Raw genomic sequence first — 15,969 nt, 5'->3', positions numbered from 1 at the left:
TACCAAGTTGTGCACCTGGGGATGAACAACGCCATGCACGAGCACAGTGTGTGGACGAACTGGAAGGAAAACAGCTCTGCAGGAAAAAAAAAAAAAAAAATGGAGGATCCCAGTGGACAAGAAATTGAACATGAGCCAGTAATATCCCCTTGAAACAAACGACAACAGCCTTCTAGGCCACACTAGGAACAGCACCGCCAGAAGGCAAAGGGGAGGTAATACTTCCACTCCACTCAGTGCTGCTGGTATGTCAACACCGTAAGTGCTGTGACCAGTAGAAGAGAGATGGGTATACTGGAACAGTTCCACTAAGGGACTGTGAAGATGACTGCAGGACAGAGGCAACTTTCATCTGTAGAGAGGCTCAGAGATCTGGGATTGTTTAGCCTGTAGATGAGAAGGCTCAGAGAATTTTGTCAATGTGCATCAATATCTGGTGAGAGCAAGAATAAAAGACTAAGCCAGACTAATTGCAGTGGTACACAGTGAAGAAGGGGGGGGGGGGGGGGGGGGGGGGGGGAACACACACACACACAAGGAAACAGCTGTAACTTCAAGTGATTAATTACATCTAAGGAATTTTTATTTTTTTCCCCAACTGAGGCTGATCACACACTGGGACAGTTTGCCCAGAGAGGCTGTGGAGGCCCCAGCTGTAGAGCCACTCAAAACCAAACTGAGCACAGGCATGAGAGCCTGCTGTAGGGAAACCTCAGCTTGAAAAAGGGGCATTTTATTAAACAGTCTCTTCAGTCTTAGCAGTTCTGTGCTTCTGTGACCAAGTTCTAGTGAGTGAATAAAGGTTTTAAAAATAAAGGGAGGGGGAAGAGACATTGTTCCTCAGTACACTTCAAAATCAACTTATGGAAAGAGATCAGCCTGACATTCTCAGAAAACATATGCTATCTGCAATCCACTAGCAGGTTAATCAGACATCTCAGTAATTCTGAAATTTTAGGTGGATTTATTGAACATGCATATCAAAGAAGTCAAGCAGCAAGGCTTTTCTCTTGGAAAGGAAACAAACTCCAGAAACAGGGAACCTGCTTTAGCAGAGTACACGTTCATGCCTTCAGCTAATGAGCAGCAATGTCAGGATAAGCCTGCGCATTCCTTTCTATTACTCCATTAATTTAGAGTGGTTTTCAAAACAAAAAAAAATAGCAATACATCTGTGAAATAAATACAGAGCACTGTTGAAAGTCTTTGTGATGGTCCCATGCCACTTCACATTCCCAGATTTGTGTCTTTTCCTTCCCCCATCATCTGTCACTTTCTGAAACTCCCTGTGTAAGATGAAGAAAGGTCAAAGCCGCTTGTTATTTTTATACTCTTTCCTGGCTTTTCATTTTACTTTGCACTTTTTTTAATATATGAATAGATTAGTGTGTCCTGAAAGACAGAGTAGAGTCTCATGTAGCTTTGAAAATCAAGACTTCTCTTTGCAGGAGGAAATGTTCAGCTCTCAGAAGAGTTTCATCCCTTAATCCGTTGAATTACTAATACCTAGAACTCAGAATAGCACTTTCAATTAACAGAAGCTTAACATTTATTCAACCCCCTGCAGGAAGCAAGTCACTATTACCTTTTTTTTTACAGAACAATTGAAGTGTTTTAATTAAAAGTCACAAAGCAAATGAGCAACAGTAAGAACTAGATTTGAACCTCCCATGTGAAGCTTAATCAAAATGTATTACGCTATTTACTTGCATTCATTAAAGCAAAGATCCGAAGGTACTACCTTTGTTGATAGTTACCTTTGAAGGACCAGAAAACAATAGAAATCTTTCACTTCAAAGTGACAACAGACAAAACAATAGAATTTCTCCACTTGAAAGCTACATTGCTGTCTTAAAGTGTTAGTGGGAACTTATGCTAAACTTTAGCCATACACCTTCCATATACATATGTATGTCAATGCCCACATTGTTAGCAGATGTAGAGTTCAAAGTGGGCAACGTGAATTTCTCATAAGGAAGTCTTCTTTTCCCCCACCTTATTATTGTGAGATTTGCTGTGCTAGGTAGTAGGTATTTCATTAGACTGAACCTGGCAAAGCTGCTCTGGGTTGTGTCCTATCAAGTAAGGGCCTCAAAATGGACAAAACAGAAGCAGTAGCAGTCTACGCAGAGTGATCAAATACAGACTTGAAGTGCACGAGGAAAGCTCAGCTGGGGCTGGCTGCTGTTGACAGCGAAGGAACCAAGTCCCACTGGTTCATTAAAAGCAGCTTTGAAAGACCTGTAGTTTTGTAGTGTATTTGCAGAGTACTTGTTACCACATCAAATGAAAGTGGCTGCATAAAGATTCATGAAGCTAACCTGTTGACAGTTGTGAGCAAGATATTACAGCTGTATTTTACCACTAGAAAACAGAAATAAAGAACACTATACTGCTTCATTTTCACTAAGCACAATGGGCAAATGATTTGCAATGGTGCAAAGCACGTGTAACAGTAAGTTATACCTTTATGCTATAAAGTCATGCAGTCATATATGTGACACCATTTTCTATGCATTTGTAGAATCCTGTATTATGGTGCTGTGGAAGCAAAATAACTGAACTTCAGTAATTAGGGTTTTGTCACACTTCCAGCATTATACAGCAAGAATTTGCTAGTTTCAGCTGGCCATGTAATGCTAGCAGAGATGGGGGCAGAAATGTAGCAGAAATTATAGTAATTAAAAGTCTTCCAATAAGATAATTTGGAAAAATAAATGACCAAGGTAACTTGATGAGTTATAGTCCCAAGCTGGCAAGTAAATGGAGCACTAGTTAAGTGCTTCAAGCGAATAGGGTACTATTCGAAAACAATTTAAAAACACACGTTGGCAAATCCTTCTGTTGTCCATACAATTAAGCTATAAAAATTCAAGGAGGCAGCTGATTTTAGATTCACAATCCAGCAGCAGCATTTCACTGAAAACTGATTCAGTTTTTCAATTCCTGACTGTCCTATTCTTCCATCCCTGAATTCTTCATTGCTCCCACTAACTACAGCCTGTGGTGGAGTATTGATCAAATCAGGTGTCCTTTGCTGTTGCAAACTAGTACAAACGTTACAATTTCAATGACAACAGGAGGCCACTAATAATTTAGTGATCCCCTCAAAGCAATTAATCACCCTGCACAAGCTGAGGGTAGCTCCTAACACAGTTACCAGGAGCTTTGAACTATTACAGCTGCTGTGAGAAATAGACACACCATGCAAAGACTGGTAACGATGAAATCAAGAAGCCCCATTCAATACATGGCTTCACACTGGTTTGGTTTGAATTTGGGAAGTCATACCTCAAAGGTCAATAGGTTCAGTAATCTAAGAAGCAGTGACTGCAACAGTCTAGGAACAAATGCATGGGAACAGCTATTTTCAAGTAGTGAGGACAGTAGGATTTTAATGTTATATTATTTCCTATTAGGTTTTTCTCTGCTTAGTTTACTTTTAGAATTTCTGGTTTTATTTCAGATTCAGAGAAACCTCTTATTAATATGCAACTGACTCGTTCCTTCCTCCATAGCTAGGTGACCTAAGAGCTGTAATAAGTGAAATTCTCTCATCTGCTTATTCCTTTAATGGCAAAGCATGGACACACAGATTTCCCTAAAGTCTTCCGTAGACGAATTTTGAATGTGATATATCCTGAACACAGAACTGAAACAGTGATTCAACAGTGCAAAACCCTCAAGAAAGAAAAAAATAGGAACAGCTAGTGTTTCAGAAGAGTTCAGGCTGCATTTAAGTGAAGGAGCTATTTGTTCAACTTCCAAGCCTTTCTGTTCAAATGAATGTTTGACTTCTCCCAGACTGGGAATATAGTAAGAAATAAAAGGTCTTTTCATAAACAGCTAGGAAATTGAGCTGCCTGCCTAGTTTATATAACTCTTTGTAAAGAAGCCATCCTCAAATGTGCATACTAATTTTCCCTTGTGAAAAGGAGCAGCAATAATAACCAACAAGTTGAACGTTAGCATATTTGCGACCTAGCTGTCAAATCAAAATGTGTGAATTACAGTGCTGCCTTCTCCATTGATGTTCAGAATTTAACATATGCCAGCTTACACAGTGCTTGGAGATGAAGAGCATCTTTAAAGGGATGGAAAACATACGCCCCTTTCTCCCTGTGGAACAAAAGAAGAAAATTAATGTTTGGTTGTAATGCAACAAAATCAATCACAGCTCTTTGATAATAGGTTTGTTGGAGCTCCCTTGGAAAATAGGACTCTTGGGTATTCTTAACTACAGCAGATACAGATCCAAAATAGCCTTTGCAGTTGCAGCAAATTCATGCCAAGGAAGGTTGATTTATTTCCATACAAATCTCAGAACAGTTTTGTTCCACAGGAATACTGAAATATCTGGCAGAGGCCAAAAAGCCAAGATGATCGTCTGATCCAAAGGGAACACAAAGATGATTGGAGGGCTGGAGCAACTCTCCTATGAAGACAGGCAGTTAGAGTTCAGATAATTCGGCCTAGAGAAGAGAAGACTCTGGGGAAACCTTACAGCAGTACTTAAAGGGATCCTAGAGGAAAGATAGGGAAAGACCCTTTATCAGGGAATACAGTGATAGGACAAGGGGTAACAGTTTTAAGCTAAAAGAGGGTACATTGAGGTTAGATATTAAGAAGAAATTATTTGCATTGAGGATGGTGAAGCACTGGAACAGAAGCCCTGGATACCCCATCCCTGGAAATGTTCAGGGCCAGGTTGAGTGGGGCTTTGGGGCAAAGTGTTTTTGAAGAGTATATACTAAATCCCTCAACATGACTGATTCAAGAAGATCAAAATTAGCTTTTAAGAGAAATTAGTGTCATGGCTGCTAACAATCAACTTGCATAATCGCCATTCTCTACATATCCAATTCCAATCCTGACATCTTACATGTTCACACTGATAGCAGCTGAATGCTGAGTTCTCACTTGGACTGCCAAGTCTCTTTCCCGAGTAATGAATTACATCCAGAGCATTCTAGGGATCAAGTAGTTAACACTTCTAACATACATTTATCAAAACTGATCACCTAACCACTCATCTACACTTGTTCATATTTGTCTTGTTTACACTGAATTTCCAGTAAATGTCTTTTGCTTCCTTCGCTTACATTTCATCTTTTCCATCATTAACAAAGTTAAATACTGATAAACCTAACATGGAACCATGGTGCCTTCACTGTTCCCACCAGCTACACGAGCATATTACCTTACCCCTTTTAGTGTCTGAACACTTGACAGTTATGTCATGAACAATTTTTTTGGTAGCCCTGTGTAAGAGGAAATTATATTTTCCTTTATTTACTACTTTGGGATGTTGAAGGACAAAGTAATATTGATTTTCCTGTTCAAAAAATAACCTGAGTCAAGTGAAGTAAGTAGATCTACTTCAAGGCTTCCTCCTGTACTGTCATGTTTTAGATGGAAAACATTTCAATATTTTGGTGAGTGAGAACTGTCTCCACTCTGTAGAGTCTCTAGAAAACTAACGTGCTTGTCTATGGCTAACATTAGCAATATATGCACGGCTAACATTAGCAATATATGCACTGAGCAGTCGGCTCAGACTGTGACCCAATAGCTCTGGCTAGACCTGCCAGGAATCTTAAAATGAAGTATTCCACGATACACAAAACAAAATTCCAATAGAAACTTCAGAAAAAAAAAAAAAAAACACTTGGGTTTGCCTGTATGAGGTGCACTGACACGCACAAAGCAGCAGAGGTATCCCAGGCCTTGCTTAGGCAATAGAGGTTGCAGGAGGTACACAAGGGGATAAATTGCACTCCAGAAACTCTTCTTTGCATTACACAACAAAAAAGTCACTTTTGCTACAAAAGAACTTCATGTTGAGATAACGATGGATTGAGCAGCTTATCAAAAGAAATCAAGGTTACTGATACACAGCTCACTGCTGTATTTGGTTACTTTACGCTAAAAAACTTGTCTTAAAATGATTTATTCTTTCCTCTTTGAAGTTTCATAGCTGAAGCTGGTTGTTCTTTTTACTTCTAATTAAATTTGGAGTTCTTGCTGTTTACGAATCCAAACACACACAAAGCAGAAACGCTACAGCTAAAGCACACCTTTGAACAATTCATTGTGGACTTATTAACTAAAGTTCTTTAGGAAGTGCGATAAGCCTCATGAGAAGTCTACTTTCAGAGGATCTTCGCTTGTTACATACTGGTGACTCATTAATTTTCCATCAACTTTCTCCAAAACTCGGTGTGTTCTTTCCTATGTCTCTGCTGCTTCTTCAGCCCCAAACAGAAATTAATCAAAATCTCTGGCAACGTAAACTACAGCTATGCAGGCTTTTATCTACTTTAACTAGACAACAGCAGGCTTAAAAAAAAAAAAAAATGCTTTTAACACCACAAGATTTGGTGTTTTATTTTGTACCCATCTATCTTGAAGCATTTCTGGCACATAACGTTGGTATACCATTGGAGACAGACAAAACATCCAAAATAACATTCTTTTATCTACTTCCTCTAAAATTACTAGAAAAAGATTAACATATTTTATAGTTGGAGCAGAAAACAGAATGGATTTTTTCCCAAGCCATTATTTTTATTCACAATCCTCTTCAGGATTTTGCCTCTGAACCCTTAAAAGAGGATTTTTATCATGACAGTAGAAGGGGGTAAGAAAAAAAAAAAATAGTTCCTTGGTAATTAAATAGTTTGCATTTGAACTTTCCTTGCACATAACTTATCTTCCCAATGATTCCTCCAGGCTGCATTTAAGAGCACAGGTAAATCGTGGGATACAGCTTCTCCTGACTCCATCTCCAGCCTTTCTTCACCCATGTGTGTGTTCACATGCCTTTACCCACATGTGGTAACTGTGGCATACAACTTCTAGAATATTTTCATATTGCTAAGCTTTCCCTGTATAAAACCAGTACTAATGAGAGAAGTTATAGAATGAGTAGATTTAAATAGAATGTATGGAACAAACGGAAATCCAGGATGAGATTCTGAAAATATTTCTGGAATGCTTTCAGCCACTCCTTGAATACAGAAGACCCCTGGCCTTCACCTCACTAAGGCTAAGCAGGATGCTGCAGACGTTCACCAGCAATGCCAGCACCCAGTGGAGCTGTTAAAACTGTCAGTTTAAAAGCTTAAATTTGACAAGGTCAGGAAATTGACTTCAATTCGGTAGTAATAAAAAGTAGTTCATCTAGAATGAAAGAGATCTAACTTCGGTGACTGAATCCCAGCCCGCTGAAAGTGGTCATTATGCAAAGCTCAGCACTATCATCCCACGGTATTAAAATGCTCTGTGGTCCACTTGCCTGGGTGCCAAATTTAACGGCTAAAGAACAAAAAAAAAAAAAAAAAAAAAAACACATTTATTACAGCCTATGCTAAAATAAGCTCATTCACAACTTTCCAGAGAAATGAATGGTCGGTCCCCAACAGAAAGTAATTTAGCTCTCCAAAGATGCAGAGCTGATTCATATATAAGGTTTAATCAAGGGTAATAGGGACAAAGTGAAGTGAAGCCAGTGACCATCTCACACACCACATTACTGCTTCTGTAGTGAGCTGTATTAGACTAAACTGAGAATAACTTATAAACAGTTTTGATTTCCAATAACCTGTTTCTTTCTAGAGCAGAAATTTATTCTGTACTATAAGTTGTCTGAACACCATTCACATTGTTTCCATGGTCCCTCACCTGTATTGTCATTCACCTGCTTATCTCACTGCAATTTTATTACCTTCAGATAGGTGGGACTTTAAATGTAATGCATTCCGTTTGCAGCAGAGGTTATAAGACAACTCATTTTAAAAACTGTTCTTCATGTGCAGCTTGTGCTTCTTCTCAGTCATGAAGAGTTAGTAACGTAAGGAATATTAAACAGTAAAAACTTTTAAGAGAGCCTGAAGATTCTCAAACCACTCCTTATGATCAAAATCACAAGGCGTCATACCAATAGTTAATTGGAAAGGCTTTTCACCTTGTTCAGAACCTTCCCCCACCCCCCCAAATCCTCAACATTCATAGTATGAAGCAACTTTAAAAGTAAAAGTGTCTTTCAAAGCAAGAGCCCTAAGACTCAGAATCTCCAAGCCTAATAAGTCTGCCCAAACCTTTTTCTTCCCAGTACAATTGATATCAAATTTAATGATCGCATGGTAAGCAAAGAAATACTGGCCAGACTTCTAAGCATAATTAAAAAAAATAAAAATATCAATGTTTATATACTCTGGGAAAAGTCTCAAATGAATTAGCATTACATAACATTTTCACTAACACAATTTCACTTTTCAAAACGGAAATCAGATTTATTCAACATTAAGTGTAACAACACATCAGAAATCAATATCCACTTATAAAATAAAGCAAAATAACATGAATAAACACAGGAAAATACTGTCTGAGACTCTCCAAGCAGGACATTTCTCATAAGACTCACAGGAAAAAAAAAAATCATACGCAAACAGACTCAATTCCCAAAAACTCAGTTCTTTCCAGTTGTAAAGCAATATATAGCCAATGGGAGGTAAACTAGAAAGGGGAATGAAATGCATCATGCTGTACAACACTAAAGAAATACTCCAACTGCATCTGTGTACAGCATTAACAACATGCAGTAGATGAAGTTAAAAGCAAGTACATTGTGTATACATTAGAGAGACAGAAACTGGTCGGTCTCAGGGCTTTGTTTCTTATTTTAGTTCAGCTAATGAAAACAAACAGCAGCTAAGAGCAAGTAGAGGAAGAGCAGAATCTGCATGGAGGACAACATATCTTCCCAGAACAGTAAAGCATTTTAAGAAAGACTTAGATTGTGCACTTGTTTACTTGTCTTGGTCCTCTTCTTGCTATGTCATTGAAAAACAACCTATATCCAATGATGGTCTTTATGCAAGTATCTACAGTTTTAAAAAGCTGTAATTAAAAAAACAATGCAAGTCACTCAAATTCTGCTAGTTTTCTCAGTCAGGTATTAATATGCTGAGCACTCACTACTAAATGTTTTTGTTTTTTGCTTTTTTTTTATTGAAAATAAAAGCAGGGGAAGACATCTCCCAAATAGCCTTGCTAAAATGTGGGGTTAAAAGTAATTATTTTTGTTGCTTGCAGCGTGTAATGTGAAAACACATGATATCCAATTCATTTCATTAAGAGCTATATAAACAAGTCCTTTAAACCACAAGCTGGGAGGTTTTTTCTTCAAGTCAGTCCATAACCTGGCAGATTTCTCCCACCCCATCGCCAATTTTTAAACAAACCCCTAAGATCTCCCATGGCTTATGTCAGCTATTGAAAAGCAAGCAAGCAAAGCGCACATGCAAGTTATTAGAATTAGATAGCCAAATATAATTAACTACAGAGTTCCAAGCAGTAAGTACATCTACATTCCCCTGGGAAGACTCAGTCCTATTGGGAGATGGATTTGAAAGCTGAGAAAAGAACACAGGTTACCTGGTTCATTTCAGTTCTCTGCCTTCCACCTGAAGACCTCCAGGAACCTGTTCTACCATCTAACAAGCTAATAAGCTAGTACAAATATTCAAGATGTTTGTTTCCGCAGAAGACCACTTTTAATTAATTCCAGTAAGAACGGGCTGATGGCTGACAACTGGCCGACCTTTGTTAGGACTAGACATACTGACCTTAAACAAATTCAAGTCTGAAAATAATTGGGCAGCTTCAAGTTAAGATACAAAACAAAGGAGAATTTAAGAAGGAAAACTTCACCGTTCATACAGAAATTGCACCAGTCAATGCCGTACCTAGCTCAACTGAAGTACAGCAGCATTTTTACAACTATATCCAACCACGATTTAGTCTTTAAAAGCAGTATCTATCACTTATCTATTAGTAATTAACAATTACTAATTGAAAAAAATGTATTCTAAACAAACAATCAAGTATCAGTACCTGTATTTATTTTGTAACAGTAGAAGATCACAAAGAACTGAGCTGAACTAAAGTAAAAGGAATGTAAAGAAGAAAGAGTTAATTCAGATTTCTTTAACACGTACTAAACCGAAGTCAGCTTTAAGACACACTACTGAAATCATTATCTGAAACAGCTCTGAGCTCTGGCGATCACAAGTTAGTGCTGTAACTACCAACTTTAATGTTGGATTGAAAATAGAATGGAAATGTCAAGTCAATGCCCTGCAAATTTCTACAGAAGAAAGGTTAATTCTTGGACAAAGTCACTGATCTGAAAGTTTTGAGACTGAATGCACCTCTCATCTCCAGCAATATAAATTGTGAGCATTCTTTAGTCTTGTGACTTAGAAGTGATATATCTTTGCACTCTTTTTCATCCTATGCAATGAGCAAAAGGAATTTTTTTTCCCTGTGCCACCCTTAACATCTGAGGCCACCCTAAGCACTTTTCATTTCAGAGAAGCATTGAATACACAGAGCACACATTCCAGATTTGGTAAACATGGGACTCTGGGACTCGCAGATGGAGAGTGAACAATGGAATGCATCCTTTTTATTGCTGAAAGACAGCAGATTGGTGAGTGCTGCCATCTCACTTAAGCGATGTCAGATGCAAGAGCAACTGGGAATAACAGTTTAAATTTGTTTTAATTTATACGAATCAGTACATTCTGTTTATGCAAGAAAGGACTAAGTGGAATTTCAGACCAGCACCATCTCAAAAAGGCCTTGAAGGGAAAGCCATCTACTGAAAATGTGTATGACACTGTTGAATTGGCACTATAGCCTCAAAAGAACTGTTACCTAAACATTTACATGCTATCAAGCACACAAACACTACAGGCAAAAGCCTTTTTTGGTTACTGGTTATACCAAAAAGTCAGTGTTTAAGAGTCACTAGCAGAAAAGTTTACCAGCACTTGAAATCAAACAGCCTTAGCAGGCTTAACCATTATTCAGTGAAGATGCAATACCCAGGATTAAAATGCTTAGAGAAATTCTGAGCAAGCTGTGTTTCAAACACACATCACTTCAGTCAGTGCAACCGGAACAGATGAGAAAACCTCGTTCATCATACTTAACATATTGTACAAGGAGATAAGCAAGTAGTAAAGAGGTACAAGACCCAGTGATTCCTCTATTTGGCTTTAAAAAAAAAAAAAATTAAACACTCAGGTTTATTTACATTCTTCTCCCTTGCTTCTAAGTAAATGGAAAATAAATGCTTCTTCACATACATTATAAAATTAAGCTAGCAATCCTTCTTCAGTAATGTAACCTGGTAATGGAATAAAAACTATCCTGAAGCTCTAAAAGCTGGAGGTATGAGAAATGCTAATTGGAGTTCTCTCTCCTCTGCACATTCCTTTCCCGCATGTTGAGAAGCAAAACGGCAAAATACTGTAAGCTTAATTTCTAATTGTCTTTGTAGGCTTTTAGTCAGTCAAAATTAATGCCTAACTCAAGCTCGCATCCATACATATAACAAACAGAAGTCTTCTTGGGTTCACCATCTCCAAGTCTTCCAGATGAGGATGGATCATTATAACCATGACAATGATGGAGAATCTTCCCTGTTTCAGCAAATTGTCCATCAGAAAGCAATCTGCTGCCTAGGTATCAGTGAAATGGGGAAAGAAAAGTGTACTGATATGCCTGGAACTACACATATGCAGCTTTAAATTCCATCACTGACCACAGAAAATGAATCAACTGCTTTCATCTCAAGGTTTGCAATAATCTAGTCAAAGGTATTCCCCACACAACCAGGAACAACTTCCCTACGTTTTTGTATTATTAGGGAAGAGAAAAATCCTAGTCTTAAGTAAGAACAAGGGAAAAGTTTGGTTCTAGAAGGTTGGTAGTTTGTTGTTTTTTTGCCCTTTTTTTTTTTTTTTAATTGTCAGTACACTTCTTGATATAGAATCACATACTTGACATTTCTTCCTCTTTCAGGTGAAAGACTTAGGATTCACCCTGAAGAGGTTACCAATTAGGCGGTGTCTACAAAGGGGCCCCTGTGCTGACAAATGAACCTTTAACAATACATTTAAGAAAGCAAAGATCCTTATTTTCTGAGAAAGTACTGAAGAATTCAAAATAAAACGTATTTTGGCTACAAAAGATCAAAAAAATACTCTGATCACAACCATTCTGAGTTTAGAGCTTAGGAAGTCCTGAGCTGCTAAGCAATGATGACACTAGATCGTCTCAGATGTCTAACATCTTACAGGAACCCTTATGGACAGTGACTGCCAACTGGTTTGACTTGCACTAAGCAAAAACAGGAAAAACTTGGAGGGCCTTTTAAAGCACATCAAATCCTGAGATGTTGACATATGCCAGGTACTTCAGCATTAAGGCTGGATTTGATGTCTACCAGTGAGGATCTATCCCAGTATCAGTGATCTCTACATACATTTCCTTCTTATTTCCTTTCTCTACCTTACCAAAAACAGATAAAAGCCAAATGATTTTATTTTTTCTAGTGGACAAGAAAAAAGAAGCTACAGGTTTGAAGACGAACATGTCTATAGTAGCCATAATAGTAGCAATGCAAGTCACTTAGATTGTGTACAAATTAAGGTGGCAAAAAGTATAAGGATTCTATTAAAATAATGAAAAAAGCTTTGAACTTAAAACCAATTACAGTTTATGCTCCAACATCCAATACTCACCACTTCTGATCATATTAACTTAAGCTTTTAGTTCTATTATATTTATTAAGTAGCAGCTATAAGGTTACAGGACAGCTGGTGATAAACTGAGTGTTGAGAGCAGTCTGTGCTCCAAAAGTTTGCCACTATAAAGCCAAAACCTATCACACCTATGATAATTTTGTTTGTACAATGCCATCTTTTTTCCCTAGAAGTTGATTAAATTGTGTATTTCAGAAAAGATACTTAACATTAAAAATTCACAGCTAATGAAGAACTTACCACTACCTCTGTTTCAGTTTTTGTTACTATAGAACACTGGATTTGTCTGTTTTGGCTTCTCTGTATTTGAGCTTGCATGACTTTGACGTCAGGATTAAGAAAGTGCTGTCCTCCCGCTCCTCGGTACCAGATATTTTATTTTTTTTTCCCCCATGTGTACATATATTTACTCTCCAGTATCAAAAAGCTGCTTTATCTTCTTTGGTAATGACAGAGACAGAACTCCTCAAACGTTACACCACAAGATCTACTATCCAGCCCCAAACCTTAATTATTGCTATAGCCTTCTTAAGTGCAGACATCAAAATTGAACATTTTTGGTGGTATTCTTTTCTGTGATGTTGTGGAGCCAAAAGTGCCTTAATTTTATGCATTTCCCCTTTGTACAGGTTAAAGTACTTCATCAGGCTTTTAACTACAACTCTGAAGTCTCAGCAGTGAGGTGGTTCTCTGGCACAAGTCTTTGCATAGCTGCCTTTGGACAGTCTAACATGTACAGAGTGCACAATCTTAGTTTAAAGTCATCACAAGGCAGCAATGGTGTCTACTTTTGCAGCCACTGTTATTCAGTGATGATTCAGAGAATGGGACAATGTAATTTCCTTACTTACTATTCCAGCAATTTGTCTCTTCTCCAAACTTTACCAAATCTTTTATTTGCCTATACTTATATTTATATAGATGACACTCATTTTCATACAGTAAAAAAAAAAAAATCTGATTAATTCTGTAAGAGAACAGGAAGAATCCAAATGTTCCAGGACTTTTAAGGTACTTGCATAGGTAGCATCTCCATCTCTTCTTCTAACCCTCCTCTTCTAACCATTTCACTAGCCACAGTAAATGCTTCCATTAACATCACCACCACTTATTAAGGACAGAACTAACACATCATTTATGTACAATGGAACCTAAATAGAAAATTATAGAAAAACATGTATCATTTCAATTTCAATTAGCTACAGGTTTTGTTGAAGGCTCCTTACTAGCAAAAAAAGATTAGGCAATCAGTGAATTAATTCTTTCATACAGTACAGCATGTACATATTGTCGAGGAATGAGCCCCTGATCACAGGCTGCTGGCAGTGGCACCTGTTACTGAGGCAACTAGCATACCCCTATGGAAGAGCTGAAACTATTTAGTCATCGCTGGGTAAATTGCTTGTGTTCATTAGAGCAAGAAGTATTTCTTTGGAATGTACCTCAAAACAAATTCCTGCTCAGTATTAACGTTTTCAGACAAACTGAATAAAAGGCACTGTTACTCAAGCAGTACGTTTGTTGTCTCCAACTGTTGGAAAAAAAAAATGGTTTTCAAGCAACTAGCTACTGTTGCCCTAAGAAGGCTTCCTTATTATCTCGTAGTAACTTCATCTCTCCGTATAAAAGCTCAACAAAAACTTTTCTGAAGCATGTCGGGTCTCACCTTTATAGCTATCTTTATATCTAAAATTATGAGTTAGTATAACAGTATGCATTATAAAATTATACCATTTACTTCAGACATGTCTGAACAGCTAAATCTTCAAACTATACAAAAATAAAGTGTATGAAATCTTACAAAAGGAGGACATTAAGACATTAATAGCTAATCCAAAAAATATAACAATAACTTATACACAGCAGTAAGCATAAGCAATGTAGCCTACAACAGCTTTCAATAAACATGACTTCTGAAACAAGCATTAGCTAAAATTGGAACATTCCCAAGCACAATAATGTTTCCAATTTATTATCTTTACCACAGTACAAAACTTTCACAAACCGAAATGTCCATTGTCTGTCAGTCTGTAAACAAAAGCTACTACCCCCACCTCCTCGTTTTAAGAGAGTGAATATTTTTAGTCCTCGGTCAAGTTTCATATCCATCACTTGCATAAGGAATCAAGAGCCTCTTCTCTTGTTAAATTACATACATATTTATATATATATATATATTTATCATACAGCCTGCAGTGAAGTGAAATCACAGTGAAAGTCCTGGGAAAAACATGATCTTTACAGCAGGACTTGAACCATTCTAATAATAAATGCATCTAACAAAGCTTCCCATAATAAAAGCGTGGCATTTCCATTTCCAGAAATCAAGTCAATTAGAAATTCTAGGTTCTACTTAAAAACCCCAAAGATCTAAAAGTGAAAAGATTCATCTCCTCAAATACAAGTCTTTCAGTTTCACTTGCAGAGAGACTTTTCCAGTCTGTAAAACAGTAGTGCAATTCAATTACTTCTTTTATTTTTCTTGAAGTCCAGTAGATAAATGTTGTAGCTCTATGGAAAGATAGGAAGATGCTCTGGTAAACAAGAAACTTTGGCAAGCCCAGGAGGGCTTACTAGTTCATTAAAGCTTGTAAGTCCAAAGTGGCTTAAAAAAGGTTTATGAATAAACTAAAAAAAGAGAAATAAATAGGCAGAAATGAATGTAAACTGTCTGAAACTTTTAATGATTTCTCATTGACAGCTGGCACAAACTTTGACAGCAGAGTCAGTTAAATAGAATCCACCTACAGAGTATTCCATTAGCGCATCCAGTCTGGAATGCTCAAATGGAATTACATTCCTAAAGATTTAAAAAACAGTACTTATAACATTACTACAAGGCTTCTTCTGCCCACCTCACTTACACTTCTTCTTAAAGAGGCTTTTTATTTTTGATGGCTTTTTGTTTTTTTCACCATTTTGGTACAGGTCCTGTGGGATGCTACTTATCCTAGGGACAGAAGAAGCTTCGTGGCTGGGTTTACTGTCACTACTGGCTGAAGAACACGAGGTGTGCCGAGGCTTTACGACTGGGATCCCACTTGAAAGCTGGTTCATGCTGCAGGACTTCTCCAGGATTCCGTTATAAACTTTGCTTGCAGGACTAAAAATCATGCTCTTAGTTTCTGCCATGCCTACACAGTCAGGAGAGCCCCTAGATATATCTGCAGTTAGAGAAGAGGAGTCTCCTGTAGATGATTCCTCCAGTGAGAGTTCTTCCCGGGATACTTTCTGTGGAGAAAGTGTCTGGTACATCTCAAGACTAGATGGAGGAGACTGCTTCCTTCCAACGGATGAATTTAAGGAGTCACATTCTGAACCTGCTTCCTGTACTTCCCTGAGTCAGAGCAAA

General features: G+C 37.7%; 1 protein-coding gene across 3 annotated transcripts in view; it reads right to left on the bottom strand.

The window, feature by feature from the left end:
* Positions 1-8,267: 8,267 nt before the first annotated feature.
* The window catches only part of STIM2 (stromal interaction molecule 2), a 69,924-nt gene continuing 62,222 nt past the window's right edge, over positions 8,268-15,969 (bottom strand). For 2 of the 3 annotated variants that reach the window (XM_084516691.1, XM_084516690.1), the window contains one exon: positions 8,268-15,954. In XM_084516691.1, the coding sequence (XP_084372817.1) occupies positions 15,474-15,954 (481 nt within the window). In that variant the 3' untranslated portion in view covers positions 8,268-15,473. The remainder of the gene's footprint in view (positions 15,955-15,969) is intronic. The other variant, XM_084516692.1, reaches the window with a different exon arrangement.

This window comes from Aythya ferina, assembly GCF_964211825.1.
Source record: "Aythya ferina genome assembly, chromosome: 4".
In the NCBI taxonomy this organism is placed as follows: domain Eukaryota; kingdom Metazoa; phylum Chordata; class Aves; order Anseriformes; family Anatidae; genus Aythya; species Aythya ferina.
Note: the sequence above shows the minus strand (reverse complement) of the source record. Positions and strands in the feature narration are given on the sequence as shown.